Below are 23,082 nucleotides of genomic sequence, written 5' to 3'. Positions count from 1 at the left end.
ACAAATACTTATATATATGTATATATAAATATTTGACATTTAAAATGTGTAATTTTTTTTATATGACCGAAAAGAATTTCTTGTTAGTAACTTTTGTATTTTGTTATTAAAAAATTATGTCACAATTTAAATAGTATTAATTATTTAGCACAAATTATGAAAAATGAAAAGTTAGATAGCATTCATTCTATCTTACCTCATATGAAAGAAACACCACATATGATGTTTAGCATCATTGTTTATTTTATAATTAAATGTCCAGAATGTAGAACCAGACATAAATATAATTAATATTTGAATATGTTACTAATATATTTTATTTAGCTGATCTGAATACTAGCTACATTATAATTTTAGGACAATAAGAAATTCTTGTTTTTTTTATTGACTGTCTGGATATTAAAGTCTGACTGAATTGAGTATCAATTATTGTTTATTTTTTACTTATTCGTCAAATTAAAAAATAAAGGTATTAAACAAAAATATATTAACAAAACTTTATTTGTTGTTTTTTATTTAATAAGAAAACCAACACATAACATTCAATTGCACAGATATTATAATATTGATCATCGGTTATATTTAATGATAAGATTTTTCTTTCGAAGTAATACTGACAGATAAATTAGAACTATAATATTAATTTGATATATCTCAAAAATATCTTATTCACGCTGACACAAGTCAGCCTGTAATGGTTTATTTACAGAAGATAAAAACATAAAACAAATTGATATGGAAACCAAAATTATATACATTGAAAATAATGACTACGAATAGGTATCTAATTATATACTAATACAATATATCATATATATATATAATAAAGTCACAGTTTATAATTTTTAATGAGTTTAAAATATTTTAATTTTATTTAAAGACATTTTTTTTTCAGGTTATTTACTTTATAGCGACGAGGAATGTTGGCAAACCGACGCATCCCTTGGTGTACCTTTATTAAATTGAAAAATAAAATTAATAAATATTATTATTCTCTATTAATACAAAAAATACTCTATCATATTTTGAACCTTACCTGAGCTGCTTAATCACCCCATAATTGAAATAATTCTCATCAGCGTCTTAAAGGACAAAAAATTATAGAAAAGTACATAAGAAGGTGATTTACGACCATTCATACAAATTTATATGAAAAGAAGTCTTTCGGCAAATAGTAAAAAAATGAAACATAATTTATATGAAATCCATATATGAAATCTTACCAACACAAACATATTTGAATTGATCAAGCATTTCGTTTTCAGATAACATTGTAAAAACATCCGCTCTAGCTTTCACTGATCTAAATTTAATTAAAGCCCGGAAATCATCTTGTTCCGTTAACGCTTCATTGACAGTTTGGCTACGGAAACAGCGTAAACCCATCTGGATCCAGAAAAGATATTTACGTAAAAACCGACATTTATATATGATATATGATAAAATAAAACTATATCTACTTGCCTGAGTTTTTAGAAATCGTTTCACGAGGGGGTATGGCCATCCCCCCTGGAAATATGATAAAAATATATAGTATCCGGGTCTAATGCTTTCCATATGATTATTAAAGCCATGAGTGTGAACTTCGTCAGAGTTAGGAAAGCCGTCTACTATGCTACTTGTAATGCTACTGTTGGAGTTGTCGGAATCGTCTTCCGAATCCTGGAAGTTTGCAGCCATTCGAGAACGACGTTTGTATTGATAATGATCCCATCTGAATTTATATTCCTCTAGCATCAAATGCATCAAAGGAGTGTAGGCTCTCATATAATCATACCAAGAATTCATTTCTTCTTCTAAAGAAGCAGGTTTTTTTTCAAAGAAGTTCAGGTAGCCCAATGAATAAAGACTTCGTCGCTCTACCGAGGGGGCAGCTTCTTCGACAGGATCTTCTTCCGCAGGAGGAATCCGAACTGCTATGGGATGTTGAAGATCTAACTCATCACTCGAAGATATGGAATCATCCATTTCTGTGTAAAATCCTGAATCGAACGAGTCAGAATCCATTAGATATTTTTTTTTATTTTCTCCTGTAATGTTAATATTATAATCAAGCGATTTCTTAATTAATATATAAGTAATAATAATAATTGTTAAATTTTACTTATCGTACTTATCAAAACAAACCACTTGGCACTTTTTCAAGTATATGTAATAAAAGTTGTATCTGTAGCTGATAATGATCGCTCTCTGAATAGGTCAGGGATGTGTTTTATAGGTTTTAATGCGCTTGTGCCGAACCTTACTCATAGTTTGATGTTTCACCGCAGCGTGTCACTACTATTGCCATAGTTTATAAAATATCGATTACGTGTATGTATTATTTCATTCTATTTGATTAATTAGCTTACGTTCATTTAAAATGTATTAGCATATTATTATGTAATGTATTATCCAATGGAATTCCTTTTTAATAATCACAAAATTAAGTAACATGCACTTCGAAGAAGAAAGCTATTGATAAATAAAATCTTATATGGTAACAAAGAGTGAAAAATTTTGTAAATCTGAATCTTAACGCGGTATTGATTTTACCTGATAAAGCACAAACGTATTTTATAACCTATACTTTAAATAATCATTTTTTATATGATGTAGAAAAATTCATAAAACCTAAATTGTAAATGATATTAGAAAAATACACTAAAGCTGGTTACTTACTCACAGCCTAATAGAGTAAGACAAAGGAATCACTGATTTGTAGTATTTAAATCGTTATTAAAAAGATACTAATTTTCAATTTCGTTTATTTTACATTAAATAAATGAAAAAGTTAAACAAAACGATTATTCCTACACTTAAATTATTTATATAAAATGTTGAATCAATACTATCATGAGTTAATTCAATTATAATTGTACTTCAATGGAAACAGTATAGGTATATCTACACATATATCCGCGTAAACGATGAGGTATTAAATTTTTTGCCTTTGCGTCCAGGAATATAAGATATTCAAAAAAAAGGGGATGTGGTACCTAAAATACAAGAACTATTTAAAAATCCTCTTTTCTGGATTCGTACTAGAAATTTCTGTTAGATATTTTTTTATTTCTTAGCAGTTAGCCTCTACCTATTAAGAACATTCTTGATGTTGTATGTTTGGTCCTAGTGGATCGAAGTATAATTTAATACGCTAAGCAGTAGTTAATAACCAACTGGTAAGTGTTCGATGTCATGCAATAGCTAAGATATTAAAGCAATATAAATATTGAATATTATAGTAATGAAAGTATTAGTTATTTGTATATAAAAACAAGGTTTCAACTAGTAATACTAAACAAAGTAAGAGCAATTTACTCCGGTACAATTTATTATTTAAAGTTATTAAAAATTATGAATACTATTTTTAAATAGTGTCCTCTTATGTTTCATAGATATAAACAAATCTGTCCACTAAATGGTGTAAAAATTTCATTTCACAGCAAGTTTTTTGTAATTTAATTTCACAACATATAATGTTAAATTTATTTATGTTCTTCATCAAACTGTAATTTGTTTGGTATAGCTTGAAAATTTTAGAAAAGTTACAATTTTGTTTAAATATTGAAAAAAGTTCGGGTTATTTAAGTTAAAGAAAGAATTTTTGCACAGAAAGGCATTCTCAGACAGTTCAAAACAAATGCCCCTTTTATATTTTATCTTCCCTACTTTCTCATTTTAATGACGTCTTTCACAAACTGTTTATATTATATTTGATATAAAAATCACTATGCTATAATATACTTTACATCCCTATTTGTTAAAACCTGTAGAAGTAATTCTTGAATTTTCAATAAGCATTATGATTCTTTTATTTTATTTTTTTTCTTTAGAATAATTAAAACACTTTATGCACATAACACCATTTATTAATGTTTTCAATGCCACAAAAAGAATTTGTAAAAGTTAATTTAACAATAAAGATTGCCATTTTTATATAATGTTGTTTTAAATTATAATAATTATAACAGAAACTTCACATATGTATGTAGGTTTATTTTGAACATATTTAATACTATACTAAAACAAAAACTTGAGATTTTTCCGCCAGAAACAAAATAAAATAATAACTCAATCACACCACTTAACTTGACTACAACAGTTATTAATTCAAAGAATATCATAATTGTGTTGTAACTTTTTTTAAAGTATTTTCGAGAACTTACACCAATTAACAGTGGTAATAATGAACTGTGATTAAAGCCATTACATCAAAGATAATTTGTAGTCGAGTTAATGTTTGAATGTTAAAAATTATATAAAAATGAATTTAAATGAATTCCAAAAATGTATTGTAAGTGACATATTTTATCCCTACAAATATGAATTAGAAAATAAATACTTAGGCCATTATTACTAAACAACGATGACTACTTCAATACGCTATAATATTGGTCACACAGATATTATGAGAAATCAACCATTTATAGTATTGTTCTTACATACAAAGACAGCTAAGATTTTACATCGAAGTACAATTTTACATAAAATGATATTTAAAATTTTTTATTTCCATTTCCTTAAATGTCACGTTACTCTTAATCACTACATACACTTAATTTCGGGATACATTATTAAGATGACTTGAAAGAAGGTCTTGTAGGTTAAACATGGATCTTACCATTTAAAAGGGGACGTTAGCTACTTTGGACTTATCAGACCAAATACAAATTTTATGAATTGATCTAAAATAGTACAGCAAGTAATAAAATTCAATGTAGCCATAATTTAGACAAACACATGCACGAACACGTACACCCATACAGTGATAAATTTGTTTCAATTATATAATATTAAATAGTTTCAATGGTAGAGCTAGTCAAAAATGTAAAGAAAAATTAACGGACGGAAATAAAGTCTAGTAGATACTGAAAATGACCATTAAAAACCACTCATGAATATCAACTCTTCATCGAAACACTGTTAAGAAAATGAATTTTATGTCATGTTATTCTACTTAGCTTGTTAGAACTGAAATATAATTAATGCACAATAATACTGGTGTAAATAATGTTGGCACTCAAGATCATTTTGAAATAGTAGGATTCAAGATTAATAGTTTTTATATAGGGTATCAAAAAATATGTAATCATTTATAAACCTTAATTATCTATAGTAGATACACAATATGGTCACAATACTTTAGACTTGGTCTATAATTAAGATTATTTTTAAGTACAATTTTTATATATATTATAATATTTTTAAGTAAACGTATATGATATAGTCACATAAATAATTTCGTTCAAATAATCACAGTCTAAATAAAGTATAGTTTCTTGTTTTATGCCCTTCGTGAATAGGATGTTTCGTGTAAAATTAACGACGGCCCGCGATACTTCTACATGTAAAAAATGCCTTTAGTAAAAAATTATACTACTTAGGTCTTTGTAATACATATTACTATGTTTATCCGTGCACTGATGATAAAATTAATAAATTTATTGGAGAGCTATGACTTGGTATGAGATAATTTCTATGGTCGATATAAATTAATAAAAACGAATGACCCTAAAATTTTTGCTAAGACCTAGTCATTTAAATAAATATCTAAGGAAAAAAATTTTATACTATTTATATTTTAATATTTTGAAAGGATATAGCATAGCATAAAACATATCGTACCGTATTTTGTTAACTTTTAAAATAAATACGAGAAAATTGTTTGGAATTGACTTCTGATTTTTAGATTAGAAGCAATGTGGAAAATAGTAAGTTTAATCAGTGAGCTACTAATATTTTAATAATGTTACATAATTAACTATATCTAACAGCGAGAACAGTGATAATTTAAATTTGTAATACACACCAAGTCTTTTTAATTTACCTATTCTATTTTAAATAAGTAAAAATGACCCGTACTTATAATTTCCTGTTACAACAATAAAGAACAGACTCTAAGCAAAATTATTAAATTTAAATGAAATGGAACTATTTAGTTCCAAAAACTTCACATTAAACTACCTCGTTAAAGTTGTGCTATTAAATTAGTAGTTTCAAACAACACCTTTTCACTAAATAATATCTTAGAATAATGAATATCAATAAACGTAACGTCTCAATAATTCAATGAACAGAAAAAGCAGGATATATCACGGAAATTACTTTTTACAAATTGTTTTACAACATAATATAATCCAAAATATGTATCTTTTATATAATATATTAAAAGTTAAAATAACAATAGAAATATTCAAATCCTACAGATTTCAACTTCTACTGAATAGTTCAATATAATATATTTAAGATAATATATAGTTCAAAAACTATTTTCAAAGATTTTTTTGGAATACATAAATTTTATGGATATTTCATATAAATATATGAATGTTGCTGTAAAGGAAAGTGGTATTAACTTCAGCAGGATTAAAATATAATATAACCTGAATAAAGTGCATTCACCAATAAGATATTAAATATATTTTATACATAAACCTATCTCTATATTTACAAGAAATAAGTTAACTTATTAAATCATTCTTAGTTAAAATGAGATTTTTCCTTTGGTTGAGCTTGAGTAAAGGATTTCAAACAAACAAAAAAAAACTCAGTCTAGCAACTGAGTTTTCATGACACAAGTTAAAGGTATGCACACGAAAAAGTATATTTATTCTCATAAAATCAACTATACATTAAAATAAGAAAAGAGGAATGATAATTTAAATTTTTACATTTTAACGTTGATTTATTTGAACATATTTTTGTATTTTTTTTATGGTTTATAATTGTCTACATTTATATATAAAGCTGTAACATCTACACAATAAGCTCCTTTATATGATTTGTATAATGTGGTTATAATATTATATATCTCTCTTTATGTACAATATTTAAAGAATACTTATATTTGAAAGACGAGGAATCATCTATGCATTTATGTTAATGTTGTTTAGGGAATTTTTTAACAATATATTTATAATACGTCTCCGTTGTGGACACTGCTATTTATTTGTATCCCAACACTTAAATGAAACTAGTGTTATTCGGATTTATAACGCGGATTTTATTATTTAAAAACTACATAATCCCGACGTTTCGGTTACTTTGCAGCAACCGTGATCACGGGCAGACGAGGTGTGGATGTCTGTCAATTGGTCCTTGTTATTTATCATCTACCGCCATCGATTTCTTAATTTTCTGGCGTACCGCTCTGGATGCCGGCAGAATGCGCTCACGGTGTCTTGAGGTCCTGCGGTGTGGTTACGGACATGGGATTTTATATTTTTAAGAACGGGGTCCCAGGTGTTTGATAGATTCCAGCCATCTTCTCTATTGAAATTGGGATGTTTTTTAATTTCAATAGCCTCGCGAATTAATCTCGGTATATACTTGTCTTCCCGAGCGAGGATTTGAGGTTTATCAAACCGAATGTAGTGTAGTGGCCTGGTTTGTCCATTGTGTGTTCACACACTGCTGACTTCGACGCGCGCCTGTTTTTGATGTCTGAGATGTGTTCTTTAACCCTTGTACCGATGCTCCTCTGCTGGCGAGGCACAGGCAGGTTGTTGATGGCGAGAGCATGTTTTACATGCTGCAGCTCGGCCTCTAGGTGGTCAGCATCACAAAGGTGTTGGGCTCTCTGTAACAAAGAACTCGCCAGCATCGCAAGAACCACCTGAAGCCACCCACAGTTGAGCGACAACCTGCGATACTACCATATGTGAAGGGAGTTACTGACAGAATAGGCAACATCTTGAAGAAGGTTTCCATTAAAACTATTTACAAACCACATAAGAAAGTGAGCCAATTCTTGAGACCAATCAAGAGTAACATTCCTTTGCAACAAGCGGGTGTATACAAACTCGATTGTGACTGTGGCTTGTCATACATTGGACAGACGAAGAGGAGAATCGGTACAAGGGTTAAAGAACACATCTCAGACATCAAAAACAGGCGCGCGTCGAAGTCAGCAGTGTGTGAACACACAATGGACAAACCAGGCCACTACACTACATTCGGTTTGATAAACCTCAAATCCTCGCTCGGGAAGACAAGTATATACCGAGATTAATTCGCGAGGCTATTGAAATTAAAAAACATCCTAATTTCAATAGAGAAGATGGCTGGAATCTATCAAACACCTGGGACCCCGTTCTTAAAAATATAAAATCCCATGTCCGTAACCACACCGCAGGACCTCAAGACACCGTGAGCGCATTCTGCCGGCATCCAGAGCGGTACGCCAGAAAATTAAGAAATCGATGGCGGTAGATGATAAATAACAAGGACCAACTGACAGACATCCACACCTCGTTGCTGCAAAGTAACCGAAACGTCGGGATTATGTAGTTTTTAAATAATAAAATCCGCGTAAGAAATCCGAATAACACTAGTTTCATTTAAATGAATACTCGCGAAAATCTTAGATCTCATTATCCCAACACTTACTTTCTTTATCCTTTGCTTTGATAAGCAAATATCTTTTATCTGTACAGAATGCTTCAGTACAGGTAAAAGAAATATATTATTTGGCTCGTATACATCTATGGAACTCATAGGAATAATATTTGTGACAGTTTTAAAAAGAAATATTTAAAATTTTCATCGTTAATAAAAATCAATAAGATTTATCAAATAATATTCAGAGTTGTCAATATTAAATCTTAAATAAAAATGGACATTAAAAACTTGAATTACTCTATATAATCGTCGAATATTGTTGTTGCCTTATCTAAAATAAAACTATGAAATTTTGTATTAAGAGATTGTGATATTGTAAATGTTATATGTATAAATTTTAAATAAATAAAAAAAATACTTTAAAATCAAGTATGATATTGTAATAACTGGCTTGGCCACTCTTCGTCAGTCAATTCTATCTAATTATATACACCGTCTTATTTTAAATTTCGTTTAATAGCACGCATCGTATTAATTTTCAAAAAAATAAATCAATACGTCAATTGACAATTCACGCGGCATCTGCATTGGATACATACTCTCGCGTTTGTATCACAACCACGAAAAAATCCGATTCACGTTTTTTATATCATTAAATTCGTAAGTGCAGGCAGATACTTAATTCTGTTAGGTAAAGACGCTGCTTTCATTGTCAGATAAGGTATCAGTCTTACCATAATTAGAAATATCTAAGATGTCATCGCCGAGATAAAAGTTAATTTAACAAGATAAGAACAATGTGTAAATCTTTTTGTACAGAAAATAAATAAATTTAAAAAGATTATTTGTAAGTTTTTTTTATCAGGGAAAATCAAAACTATGTCCAGTCAATACATGGATTAGATTTATATCGCGTTCATTGGATTTTCAATAATGTGAACTGAGGCCGTTTTTAAACGTGTTTGTTTTCTTTTGAATAAGAAGTCAGCAAGACTAATAGCTCGCCTCGTTTCTGTATCTTGAAGAAGCATTTCGATTGCGCCACTACTTTGTGACTCGGCCACTGATCTCTTGACATTCGTAAGTGAGGAATTTGGTTTCACCGTCTCAGTGTGGAATGTTGCGGTACTGAATTCGGCAGAGTAAGCTTTTGAATTGATTAGAGAGATGACTTCAGGCAGACTTGCTTGATCCGCGAGTGATGATGGGCGTTCTAAACGTCGGAGTACACGTGCACGTACAGCACTCGCCAGACCCTCTCGAGATAATGAAACACCATTTGTTAATTTTGGAGTCATCGACCCTTCCTGGGTTTCTGTAATGTAATATAATTTAATCTCCCATTTTATTACCTTAAAAACATTTTAAGTGGAGGTGTAAGAGTCTATGGAAATATATATTTATATGTATTTATATATATGTATATATATATATATTAATTATAACTAATAGTTTAAGTATGTATATAAAACGTATTTAGAAAAAAATATATTAAAATTTGATAACTTTATATTCTGCATGACTATATTTTAAGCAAACAAATATAACATAAATATAGATACGATTCATTTGTTTTAGATATAAGGTTTATACCTTTAGGGATAGAGGATCGTGGCGAAGGTCCATCTTCATCAGTATGACCTTCGGAAAGCGTCTCCAATGGTCGATGATCTTGACGTCGATTATCACTATCATCTTTGTCGTGACTTTTATCGCTCCCAGCACCAGATGTAGACGGTGTGGGATTCTGGAAGACACACGGAGAAATTTACATACAGTTTTCCATATAGATATTTCTTAGCTTCATCTTACATTCCTATTAATCCTAATCTAAGGTATCTGAGGGCAGTGCAATATTTCTATAATTTTCCGAGTAACTATATTATAAACAAAATATGGCACTGAAAAATAGAACATTATCATTCATTCATTCTGTTTTAATGTGTTATTACACATCCACTTGAATTATATTTTACTATTAACTTTTATTCACTACACTTTGAAAACACTGATGTTAAATTCTTTTATTCTTCATTCTTTTATTTTGGCACAAACTGTTTTGAAGAAATCACTTTAAATTGGTCTTAGACTTTTAACTAACTTCAAAAAAGAAAATGTTCTCAGGTGAAATATAAAATGTTTATATCTTTATAATTACTACAAATAAGAAATGAATTTTAAAAGTAATTTTGCTAGGTCTGCGATGTTTCACGTCAAATTTATCAAAATTGGAGTGAATGTTAATATTTAGTAGTGGGGTTGACCTGATTTAAAAAAAAAAATCATATGTAATATGTAAAATTTATATTTTGTTATTTTTGTAATTCCGAGATTTGTCTTCGAAAACCATGTTTAAAATGATTTTCAAAGAGTGAAGTAGTTTTATAAATTACGTACAAAAACTAAAAATTAGCCAACTAGCTTTAACTATGTCATACTTTAAATTTTGTTTTGCAAATAATTTTTTCCCATTTACTTTCAATTTGTTAAGGTGCGAAAGGTTTATTATTAGTATTACGCATCAGGCGTTTGATCGCTATCAAAACGTCTCTGCAAAGGTATCGATTCCTAAAATTATTGTTCATAAGTATTAAGTAAAGTGTAAGTCAAAAATTATTTTTGAGTTTGATTTAACACAGTACAGTTTACTACTTTTAATCATAAAAACACTTACGGCATAGATGTCCTTAACGCCTGGCATAGGAGTTTCACCAATGCCATCCAAAAAGAAGGTGACCATGTTGCCCTTGCCCTTAACATCAATAGTTCCACGACAGCGGAGCTGATATCCCCGAGTCGCCAAAATATCATACACCTCCTCTGTAACCTATGCATTCGCGACAAGCTATGTAATATATTGTTCAAATAATATATATATATATATAATATTTCGCCAACAGCAGTTTTCTAAGCAAACTATTAACTTGTGGTACCACAAATTCGCGGTGCTTATTTATTGAAATAAATTTTCAAACGTTTTAAAATTTATGAGTGATTGAATATTTATTTTCAGTGATATATGTATAGTATTTTATATTGCTAGCAATCGCTAAAATGCAAAACGTTATAACTATATTAATTTTTGAGCTTTCAGGTTAATTTTCATTCACTTGACAATTCGTCAAATAATCAATTCCTCGGTTCGCTTGAACAGAAGTTAATTATGTGAACACCTGTAGGTATTGTTAAACACAACTTTTAGGAAAAAAGGAAGAAAGTAATATTATTAATAATGCTATTAAATATTTCACCTGGATATGATCAAGAAGTCCTGTAGAATCCATACGTGAAGCAACATTTACAGCGTTTCCCCAAATGTCATATTGCGGTTTACGAGCACCAATCACACCTGCTACTACTGGTCCTATGTTGATGCCTATTAAATAAAAATCCTTTCTTTGATACCCAAAAACCAAATTATGTAAATATTAGTTCGCTTTTCCATGAAATAAATTATTTGCTATAGTTATATTCCCGTGCACAGCAACAAAATAAATAACAATATTTAAAATCGCATTGCAAGAGCAACTAGTGAAATATTAGACAATTGCCACCTTAAACAATATTATCGATAATATTTATGGCACCCATCACCAAAAGAGTCACTAACGGCACTTATCAGGTGTTAAGCAGCTAAATACTATTTCTTACCGATTCTGATACGGAAGCTGTTAAAGGAGTGCTCATTGACATATTTCAATTGTTCTCGAAGGCGGAGAGCATAGTCTGCCATAGCCGTCACGTGACGGTAGCCACGGAGATCTCGAGTTGCCACCGTAAGACCTGAAATATAAATTCACATTCAAATTGTCACTTATCTAAACTAGATCTTTTCTGTAAAGCAGAGATGTTTAAATCCGTATGGTCTTACTTTAAGCAGGGAAACGGTCATAAACAATTAATTTTCTCTAATGCATAATATGCATGCTAACAAGAAAGTATTTGTATGAGTGTCTGCGTGCGTGTGTAATATGTAATGTGTCTGCATATGTGAATCAGGGTCTTGCGGTGTGGTCGCGGTAAGAGAAGGCACAGTTACAATCGAGTATCTATACACCCACTGGTTGTAAAGGAACAAACATGACTGTGGCTTGTTATACATTGATAGACGAAGAAGAGCATCGGTACAAGGTTGATGGAACATATCTCAGAAATCAACAATAGGCGCGCAACGAAGTTAGTAGTGAACATACAATGGACAAACCAGGCCACTACATTCGATTTGATAAACCACAAATCCAACGTTAATCCGCGAGGCTATTGAAATTAAAAAACTTCCCAATTTGAATTAAAAAGGTGGCCGGAATCTATCTAATACCTGGGACCCCCTTGTTAAAAATATAAAATCTCATATCCGTGACCACACCACAGGACCTCGTGACACCGTAAGTACACTCTGACCAACTGACAGACATTCACATCTCGTCTGCCCATGATCACGGTTGCTGCAAAGTAACCATGTCGGGAGCATGTACTTTTTAAAATAATAAATACGCGTAGTAATCCGAAAAATATTAGTTTCATTTTAATATATAGGTTTTGGTCCAATTACAGTTTTCAGGTGATCGTGTAGTTTTGAAGTTGTTGCTAAGATTTTGTTATTTTTTATTCATCTGTAAGCTTTTTAACCAAAAGAATAAAAAAAACTTCAATTGGAGTACATGTTATGATCAGGTATATAACGTATAAATAAATATATATATAGGTATATAACGTATAATCATGCACAAATTATGCTACTACTAACCCGATGCTGCCATATATGTTGCACCAGTACTTTTGATCTTCTCTATATACTTAAACTGGTCCTCAGCAAGAATCTCATCAAAATCGGCAATGATCTCATTTAGAAGACGGAGGCACTCTACTCCCTCATTATTTCCTTCTAGTTCAACATAGAATTCCGAAAAGTTTGGGATCGAAGCAAACATAACGCACACTGATTCACATTGTTCGTGGTACAGCTCCTGGAGTTCAAAAATGTGTGTGTTCCCCATGTTAATATTCAATAACATCAAAACTCAACCGTTTTTTTATTATTTTTAGCTTAATGTCGTAAATTAAAGATTATAAAAGTATTACCCATAAGTGAGTAAAACTTAAATAGTATTTTTTGATTTATAAAAGAAGGTACAGTAAACTTTTTTTGGAATATTAATTTTATTGTTGGATATCTTACATCGATGTTCTTATCGCTGCGTAGGAAGTGCTGTGCAACATGTTCTGGGAGGATGTTGGCGAGCAGCTTCCTATTGTATGCCTCCAAGTGTTCCATATCTTCCTTCTCATCTGAATCATCAAGATTTTTAAATAATAAATATATAATAAATATATAACAATATAAAATATATGAATAGAAAGTGTGGGGGAATACTTGAGTTTTGTTAATGAAAATATAACACCAGTCTATTTAACATTAATATTTTCAGAGGTTAAAAAATCTTTACCCTCCCAGTATCTTAGAAATGTTACTCTCCGATATTCTTAAAAACTGATGAATACGGAAATCTTCTGGAATTTTAAACATTCATCAAATGTAATGCATCCTTAGCTGTGATAAAAATTCGAAACTATGTGATTTGAATTTTTAAAGGTTTTAAATAAAGTCAAAAACTTTGTCAAAAAATTTCAAATTACATTAAATTTTTTTCCTGCCAGGAAAAAATTTGGTATAATGTAATCTTAGTACTGCAATGATATTTATAGGAAAAGTATTGGCTTTAGTCTAGTTTGCCTGTGTATGTTACAGGTGTTTGTGTCCCGCTGATATATTGAGCCGAAGAAGAGACGTGGCTAGATTATTACCCCAGTAAAGAAAGGACATTCTATATTATTTTTAAAACGTTTTGGGTAAAAATATAAGGGTAAAATATGGGCGAGTTTATGTAAAACTTAAATTTTTACATTTAACGAACGAAAAAAATACCTAAAAATAATAATCTAAATAAAGAACATAAATTATGGTCAATAATTTATTAAATTTAAACAAAAATTCACTACAAATAAATCAAAATCAAAAATGAACACAAAATCAATTAAATAGGTACGTTTTCTCAAAAAATATTTAAATTAATTCATGAAATCACTAACCATTTGCTTGTAATTTCCATATGAAGTCAAGACGGTAGGTACTCTCAGTTTGTTGTGAGTGCAACATTAGAGCTATCAAAGCACCCAGAGCAATGACAATATTTGTCCACTGCTGATTCCAGTCTACGTCACATTTGTGCCTGAATAAGTAGTTTCATATGTTAAATAACGAACAAAAATGTCTTGGTTATATTGTAAATACTTAGTCACAACTGGATTTGTTATAACTTTTGTTAAAAATGATATGTATATTGTTTTACGTACTGATAGTTATAGAAGTGTTCTTGGTAGTAAAGATGCTTTTGTATTGTCACAGCAATATATATGACACTGATAAGGCATAACAACAGCATCTTTAAAGTTGTAATCAAAATCTGATGCACGGCGCAGAGGAACATAACCACGAGCGTCAGTTGAAGAAATTGCTGTAAGTTGTATATTTAATGCTATAATTTTTTTTATAGTAAACATACATAAATTTTCTAAAAATAATAAGAATCAGATAAAAAAACATCGAGAAGTATCAATTACCAATTTTTAAATCATATAAATATGTAGTTTTCAGTGTGTTCGAATAATAAGCTAATGGTAGCTAAGACAGAAAAATAATTAACGTTAATATCCATTTGGAATAATCTATTAATAAATTCAAAAATGGTGTTTAAGAATAAAATGAAGGTTTACTAGCACATTAAAAAATTTACAAATTTATTTTATGTTCGCTTTTTGAAAATTATTCAATTTAATAATTTTTCACTATTATCAATTTTAAATTGACTGAACTGAAAAAAAGATGCATTCATACGTACACACACACACGCACACACACACACACCCACACCCACACGCAAACGCGCATACAGACACACATACACACAGTACCTCATTAATGTCATGTGGGCAAAGTGTAGTATCCTCAGCAGTTTTTATAGCCGGTGGATTAAACATGCCGATTCCCTAAAAAAATATATGTAATGTAGTATTTTATCAGTGCAGTTTATCATCAAGTTCAAAAAGTCACCAACCATGACGACTTCAATTTGAAGAACCAGACAAATAACAACCATAAAGGACATCAGTTGTGCCAGCGTTCGATTGTTATGCACTATTGTAGTTAGCTTTTTCAGGCGATTGCATACATGCTGCACAGAAGAAATCACGAAACAATAATAAACGCAGTTATTAATATAACGCCATTCTCATAAAAGGTTACAGTACCTTAAAGTCAATGGAGAGCACCAAATATATAATACAAAATATGACCATGCCGGATATAGTTATGATGGCAATTGCTGCTGGTGTGCTGTAATAGAAGACATCAAAAAATAAGTAGGTTTTAATATTAGAAAGGCTAAATAAAGAATTATAACAATACAGTTTTACGTTTTATATTTGTGAACAACACTAACTAAACATTTGTCTAACAATTATACATATTTTCACTTACATTGTGAAAATAAGTATCTGTACTATCACCACGGAGATGTATATGACTAAACTGCAGATGAAGTAAACTTTAAGCATCCTGTCTCTCTCAGTCGTATACTGAAAAAGATAATCATCTAAAAATGTCAATGTCAATTACCAATAAATATTTAACAAATTAAATTTGCAATTAAAAATAGATATTATCAACGACGATAATGTCAACATTAGAACATTATTTTACTACTTAATTGCTTTTGTTACAGTAGAAGTTAACATATTGGATATTTTTTGATGTAATTCGATATTCAATTATTCAAATTCAATTGACAATATTTAGAGTTCGTCTATTGGACATAGCAATTTAATTCATCCTTTGGATAATTTCTCACAGTGAAGGTAGAATAAAATGCCGTCATGTATTAAAACGAAATTGGGAAAGCGTTACTATAAATTTAAAACCTTTTCGTAAGAAAATCATAAATTGCTATTTATGTTGCAATATGCACATATCTTTAATTGAAGTTAGTTAACAAATCAGAACAATTGTTAATATTTAATTACATGTATTCTTATGTAATGGAACAACCCATTACGTCAATGATATCAAGTGTGATCATAGTTCGCTCTGCAATAAGATCAATTGCACGTTTGAATAGACACAGGAATGGAACGTTATTTGAAATTGTATATGCACAAAGCACAAATCCCTTGATTTTACTCGGAAATACAATCAGAGAGGGTTTTGTAATGGCTTAGTGTTACGGAAATTGTGATTGTAATGAAATATTGTGACACTATACTTTTATACATTAAAATGTTAATATACTCAATGAACCATATAACTACAAATAAAAAATCACACAGAAGCTTAACCCTGGAATTTATATTATTCCACATTCTTTACTGTACGACCAAAGTGCAAATAATACAATTTTATGTATTGTTTCATTTAGTTAATTTAAATATTAAGTTTTATAAAATTACAATTCTGAAGAATGCAGAGCAAACTACAAAGACTGATGTATTAATTTTTACAAATAACATTTAGAATGTTGAATAATAAAACTTCAATCTAACAAGGTATGAATGCAGCGTAAAATGTTACTATAAAAGGTAATTTAAAAATAACCTAAACTTTATTAAAGGAAACAATGTATGTTCTAAAATAATTTAAGTATTGGTTATTTTGTGCGTTATACTGTTTCATATTGAATAATTTTATACTATATTAATTATTTATATTAAACTTTAAATTAGAAATTGTAAAATGTAAATTCATAGACACAAGACGGATTCGGACATGCATTATTCGGAATATCGCATTCCAGTGGCTCAAAGCGGAGGTTGCATGTTCAAATCTGGTCGTGTTGAAGAATGATTCTCTTTATGTTTTCTAATTTAAAGTTTAATTTAAATATTAACTCAACATTGCTTTAACGTTAATTACACAATTGCAAGAATATTCATTACTTTTTTCTCCAGATTATTATCACGGAATGTAAGTGTGAAAGGTCTGCAGTGTTCAGCACGTAGTCGTTCAATCGACCTCGCATCAATTGCCTTCATCAGATACTCGTTAACCTCATCCTCCGGTCTCTTGTTTTCGTTGTTGGTATCCACACCAATCCTACGAAGGAATCTTACAATTACCCACAGCTTATTCCTTTTATATAACTTTGTTACTCACAAAATTAAAATGGTAATTGAATACATAAAAACTTGTTATTATCCAGAAACCAGGTTGAATTAAAAACAGAATAAAGTTTATTTTGGTGGTTTAGCTAATGCTGACTTTGTAACCTCGAATGCTAATCCAATAGTCACAATTGCAATTAAAGCCAGTTAAAAATATATTTTATACATTCAGTGACTCTTTGACAATGTCGAGCGTTTGCTGACTAAGTCGTAGGTTTAGTTTGAATAAATGTTGTCGAGTATCAGGCAATAAATTTTTTGTGTTTTATTGTAAATATATAAAAAAGTAAACACATTACAAGGTATCAAAAATATACTAACCAAATTGTATTTAAATTACTTTTATAGGTACTTTTTATATTGTTTATGACAGTAAGTATGTTTGTATAAATACAATTGATGTATAATTTTAAAAAATCTATTTCAAAAAGTTTGTAAGCAAAAAGAAGAAAAAAATTACCCGAAATTAGTCCATAAAAACAACTACACTGCGACTAGTTATGAAACGACGCCGTTTTAGAATTAAAAATATTTACCTATATTTCTGTTACCATGACCTAACAATATTGAATATGGCGATTTTTAAGTGCGCTTGCTCTTTATAGAGAAATTCTTATTAAATTTTTTATTTATAACTGATTTCACCATGAAAAGTATCGCACGTATACTCTTTCAATACAAAATGGCAAACTTTATTTATTAAATTTTACAAAAAAATTACATTATTCTGAATTACATTTTTACTTTATTGTATCATATATTATAGAATTAATTGTGTTCTATCTTTGTTTTGTTAAAGATAGAGTTGTGTTTTTAAATTTCTTTCGTTTCAATAACTATTTTTCGTTAAGAATTATTCGAATCGAGCTTTGTAAACATTTGACAGTCTAAGAGACACCAAGACAAATATACAATTACTGCATTCCGAGTATCATACTTACTTAGACGAATGCTTCCCGTGCTGAGAACCGTGACCCATGACGCGCATTTCCTTTGAGATATTGCCATTTAATGAGAATGAATGCTGTGGCTTTTTGTCCTGGAGAAAATGGCTTAAGTTCGAATTTTTTCATATAGGTAACGATTACATTAATTACATAAGGTTTTGTAATTTACAACTTTTCAATTGAGGAGTTATAATATTATTAAACAAATTCATCAAAAAAAAAACCTCTTTTTAAAATTGAACAAGTTGTAAGCAAAGGCTTATAGGAAATAATATAATAGAATTCAGAATCCCCTTATATCATGTCGGCTAAATAACCATATTCCTCTGTAAAAATATTGTCATTTATTTAAATAAAACTAATATTTTTCGGATATACTATGCGTGCTTTATTTTTGGTTAAAACTACTTACTCCCGACGTTTGTCATTTATTTTTCTACGTATATAATATTATATATTCTCAAAAAATTGTTACCTAGGCTATTCAAAATGAATGTAAACATGAAATAAATTAAATAACTTTTAATTTTCGTCTCCTTGGAAACCGTGTCAATCGCCTTTTTACTTGATTTTATGGAAAGTTATTTAGCAGATAATATAAATTTTTTATCTTTACTATAAAATTTGTATTATGCTTGCAAAGACGTCCGAAGTCCATTATGAGAGTACATCGCTGTCTTTGCCTCGCTTGGCCGCTAGATGTTGTCACTAATGGTCGGTAACGGATTACCGACCACCCTTCATGTCACTTTCAGTCCGGACCGTAATCTAACTTTTAAATACAAGCCACCAATTTCATCATTATTAGGCTCATAATGACATAGCACCAATGAGACATTACTGGGACTTCGGACGTCTTTGGAAGCTTAATACAAATTTTATTGTAAAGGTAAAATTTTTATATTAGGCGTTCCGTTTGACGTCCAAAGTCCATTATGAGAGTTTGTTTGTTATCTCCGGGTGGCTTGTTTTTATATATTTATAAATGTTTATATTAAAATGCAACAATGTGATTAAAAAGTTTAAATTATGACTTAATTATTACATAAATCAATTATGAATCAGGCTGAAAATATTGAGAGAGAGACTTTTCTGACGTAATATCCAGGTGTTAATGTTTTTTAGATAAAGTTTTCTAAAGACACATTCGTGCTGACAATTAGCTTTGGCTAAAATGTCATTAATAGGGTAATTTTCTACCCAATTCAAAGAAGAGACTGCTGATCTACAGCTTCCAGCTGGTGCCTGAATACCAGCTTTAGCCAGAAATTTCTTTATCCAACCACCAATCATTGCTGCAGTCGCTGGCTACCTCGGGTTTCTTGTCGCTAAGAATAAATTTGTTATATTTCCTCGGGTATTCCGACTCAGGTTTACTAATGAACGTAACCAATATACTGCATCAATACTGTCTGGTGAGGATAAAAATGTCCAGCTAGATTGTTGGTACGAAGAAGAGTCTGTCTTAGAGCCGAAAACTGGATGCAAGGTTATCGAATTTATATTATCTATAAATTGTAGTTTAATCACATGCAAAAGAGTAAGATCATGTCCTCTAAAACCAGAAGATAATAATAATATAGCTGCTGCATGTCTGGATACCTGATACAAACTATTTAAATTTATATTGTACCTTTTTTAAGATCTAATCAATATCCTGGCATCAGAAATCGGAAGCTTAGGGGGCTTAGGTTTTGCCAACAAAATAGCTTCGAGTATGTGTCTTACTATAGGATTTGTAGAAACCTTAATATCGGATATCGTTTCGCAAACGGATGCAATGACCGATTTATGCACAAGAATGGTTTGGTAAGAAAAACCATGGTTTAAAAAAATAAAAGCTAAATATCTTGCTACATTTGCTGGTTTTGTTAAACGAAAATTAATGCTATTTCTTTGTCAAAATTTTACCCATCTAAGCCAAATGGGGGCATAAGTCTTTATGGTAGACTGCCTCCAGCACGATGACAATAACTGTTTCTCTTGTGGTGTCCATGTCTCTGTTAAATCATTCCACCCAAAATCAACCAGGCCTCCAGATGTAACTTTCCGATTTTTGCTGGAGGTTTCGTTGTCGCTGTGTCTACCAACGTTTTGTTCGGATTTTTGAGTTTCTCAGGATGCCCTATCGCACGATTTTTCACATCTGGCCTCCAAAAGCACTTCTTCCACTTGGGAGCTATTAGGATGAACTGACCTGAGACTGAATGTAGATGATCCAGGAACCTGGGTATTAAGCTGGGTGGCGGGAACAGCCATGCAAGGCTGTAATGCCATGATTTGCTGAAAGCGTCGTGAAAGTAGGCATTCTAGTCTGACAAGTCTAGAGAACAATACTTTGCTATGACATGTGCCGTCTGGAAAGCAAAGAGATCTAAATCGGGTGTGCCCCACAGGTTGAATAACCTCGAAGTTTCCTTGTCTCTGATATGCCACTCGACGGCCGCGCGGTTTCGAGACAGGCGGTCGGCTTGGGTGTTCAGGAGACCTGGTAAGTGGTGCGGGCAAAGCACAATGTTGAACTCATCAGATTCAACAGTAGTCGAGTCAATTCTAACAATTGACGTGATCGTGTTCCGCCTTCGTCCTTTATGTACGTCACGACCGTTTTGTTGTCGTTCTGAAGATTTACTGTCGAGTTTCGAAGCTCCATCGCTTTGACTGATTTCGCGGTTAAGACTACAGACATTATTTCAGATTATAATGCCAATTTGTCTAATGATGTTCCCATGCGCCTTTTATCAATTCGTTGTTTACAAGGGCTCCCCATTGAATGTCTGACGCGTCGGTGATGACGTGGTTCGTCGACATTCTTTTGGGATGAATTGGTGACCTCTTCCGAGAACTGAATCTGGGATTGTGGACACTTCCTGACCTTGTTGCTGTGTAACTGTAATAACCGACAATGCAATCTTCCCCTGTGGGTGATGAAGGTTGCAAAGTTTAGGTGATCCAATAGGCGCTGTGCCTGTTTTAGGTTAGAAGTACCGGCCATGAGTCTGGCACGCAATATTTGACGAATTCGTTTTACTTTCTCCGAGGGTAAGAACTTGGTGTTGAAATTGGTGTTCCATACCACTCCCAAATAATAGATAGACCTCGTTAGTGTCGTTATCGATTTTTCCGTATTGACCCACCAATCCAGATCGGTCAAAAATTTTATTGCGACTTGTATGTGAGTTGTGAGTATATCTGTTTTGACGAGCTATTAAGTAATCGTCGAGATAAATTACTAGCCGCAGCCCTTTCTTGCGAGGTATTTCTGCGATCCAATTCGTTACGGAGCCAAAAATTCGCGGCGCTGCTGTTAACCTAAAGGGAAGACATGTCATCTGCAAGAGTTGATCTTGATAGCTGATCCGAAGAAATCTTCTGTGTTGATTTCTAATGGGCAAGTGATAATAAGCTTGGCTTAAGTCCAGCTTCACCATCCAATAACCACGTTGAAGAAAATTGGGTATTTGGTGATGATGAAATAGGCTTCATATACTGGTTTAATGCCTTGAGATTGAAAATTGTTCGACTTTTTCCGTCGGATTTCGATATTATGAATAGAGGGGAGATGAAGGATGGTGTAAGGTCTGTCTTCAAAACCTTCAACTGAATCAAACTCTGAATTTTGGTCGACATTAAATGTGAAGTTGGAGTTTGAAACTTCATTAAAACATCTAAAGTTGGGAAAACTACGGGCGGTGGCTTGTTGAATGGTATTCTGAGACCAGTAATTATTTTGAATATTGATTTGGGTGCATTGAAATGAAGGCAAATTTTTATAAAATTTCTCAGACGACCGCCTGAAAAAACCTTTGAGTCATTTATTTTTAAATCCCGGCCTTCTGCTTTAACTTTCTGAATGTATATTATGTCTTTCTTTAATTTGCTTTTAATATCCATGTACAGTTACGCATAGTATTTTGTATTCCCGCTGATTTAATAAACCACAACTTACATTAAACTTATGTTGGTTTTTACGAACGTTAGCAATATTTCAAAATATATCACAAAATGCATAGCTGTAATTTTCATTTATAAGTACATCACATGAGAATTTCAATTCGTGTTTTCAACTGTTATTTAGTGGCTTACCACACGACTGGTGTCATCGGGCACTATAAGATAGGTTTCAATGTTGTGATCCTTTAAGTAGGTATTACGTTGACCTCCATGACCTGGCTCCACTTTATAGTCATCACCAAGATACCTCAATGTTTCCTTTGTGATGTGCACCCGACTATTGTTTAGAAAATTATACAAAAAGAAATTATATTTTGATGATTCTAAAAATATTTAAATTAATTTAATTATTCGGAAGATGTCAATAGAATATATTTACACCTAGTCACCTAGAATTTTATATAATATATACTTATATATATCCAATACTTACCCAGCCACACCACCGCTTTCCATATAGTTAGCTAGCGTCACGTCATTGGACCATACATCAAACTGCCATTTTCGGAGTCCGAGTACGACGCAATGAACTCGTCCCGTGTGAATACCAACACGCATGTTTACGTTTACTGCCATTACCTCACGCACCAACCTGAGGACCATCACATTTATTAAATTTCCTTAAAAGCTTAATAAAATTAAAAAT

The 23,082-nt window shown here is 31.2% G+C and overlaps 2 protein-coding genes across 4 annotated transcripts in view; both read right to left on the bottom strand.

Moving 5' to 3' along the window:
- Positions 1 to 814: 814 nt before the first annotated feature.
- LOC116777398 (uncharacterized) lies at positions 815 to 2,185 on the bottom strand. The gene is made up of 5 exons (XM_032670925.2): positions 2,114 to 2,185; positions 1,465 to 2,030; positions 1,224 to 1,386; positions 1,037 to 1,082; positions 815 to 952 (listed from the first exon to the last, which is right to left on the bottom strand). Exons 2-5 carry the CDS (start codon positions 2,005 to 2,007, stop codon positions 901 to 903), a joined length of 804 nt encoding a protein of 267 aa, XP_032526816.1. The 5' UTR covers positions 2,008 to 2,030; positions 2,114 to 2,185; the 3' UTR covers positions 815 to 900.
- Positions 2,186 to 8,056: 5,871 nt separating this feature from the next.
- Positions 8,057 to 23,082, bottom strand: part of LOC116777305 (adenylate cyclase type 6) — a 92,206-nt gene continuing 77,180 nt past the window's right edge. For all 3 annotated transcript variants that reach the window (XM_032670777.2, XM_061526296.1, XM_032670776.2), the window contains 17 exons: positions 22,870 to 23,028; positions 22,569 to 22,713; positions 18,477 to 18,574; positions 17,311 to 17,467; positions 15,860 to 15,957; positions 15,631 to 15,715; positions 15,438 to 15,554; positions 15,295 to 15,369; positions 14,677 to 14,837; positions 14,413 to 14,552; positions 13,502 to 13,611; positions 13,070 to 13,289; positions 11,974 to 12,105; positions 11,574 to 11,698; positions 10,997 to 11,149; positions 9,916 to 10,069; positions 8,057 to 9,637 (listed from right to left, as the gene is read on the bottom strand). In XM_032670777.2, coding sequence (XP_032526668.2) covers positions 9,228 to 9,637; positions 9,916 to 10,069; positions 10,997 to 11,149; positions 11,574 to 11,698; positions 11,974 to 12,105; positions 13,070 to 13,289; positions 13,502 to 13,611; positions 14,413 to 14,552; positions 14,677 to 14,837; positions 15,295 to 15,369; positions 15,438 to 15,554; positions 15,631 to 15,715; positions 15,860 to 15,957; positions 17,311 to 17,467; positions 18,477 to 18,574; positions 22,569 to 22,713; positions 22,870 to 23,028 — 2,539 coding nt within the window. In that variant the 3' untranslated portion in view covers positions 8,057 to 9,227. The remainder of the gene's footprint in view (positions 9,638 to 9,915; positions 10,070 to 10,996; positions 11,150 to 11,573; positions 11,699 to 11,973; positions 12,106 to 13,069; positions 13,290 to 13,501; positions 13,612 to 14,412; positions 14,553 to 14,676; positions 14,838 to 15,294; positions 15,370 to 15,437; positions 15,555 to 15,630; positions 15,716 to 15,859; positions 15,958 to 17,310; positions 17,468 to 18,476; positions 18,575 to 22,568; positions 22,714 to 22,869; positions 23,029 to 23,082) is intronic.

This window comes from Danaus plexippus, chromosome Z, assembly GCF_018135715.1.
Source record: "Danaus plexippus chromosome Z, MEX_DaPlex, whole genome shotgun sequence".
Lineage (NCBI taxonomy): Eukaryota > Metazoa > Arthropoda > Insecta > Lepidoptera > Nymphalidae > Danaus > Danaus plexippus.
This window is presented reverse-complemented; position numbering and strand designations above follow the sequence as displayed.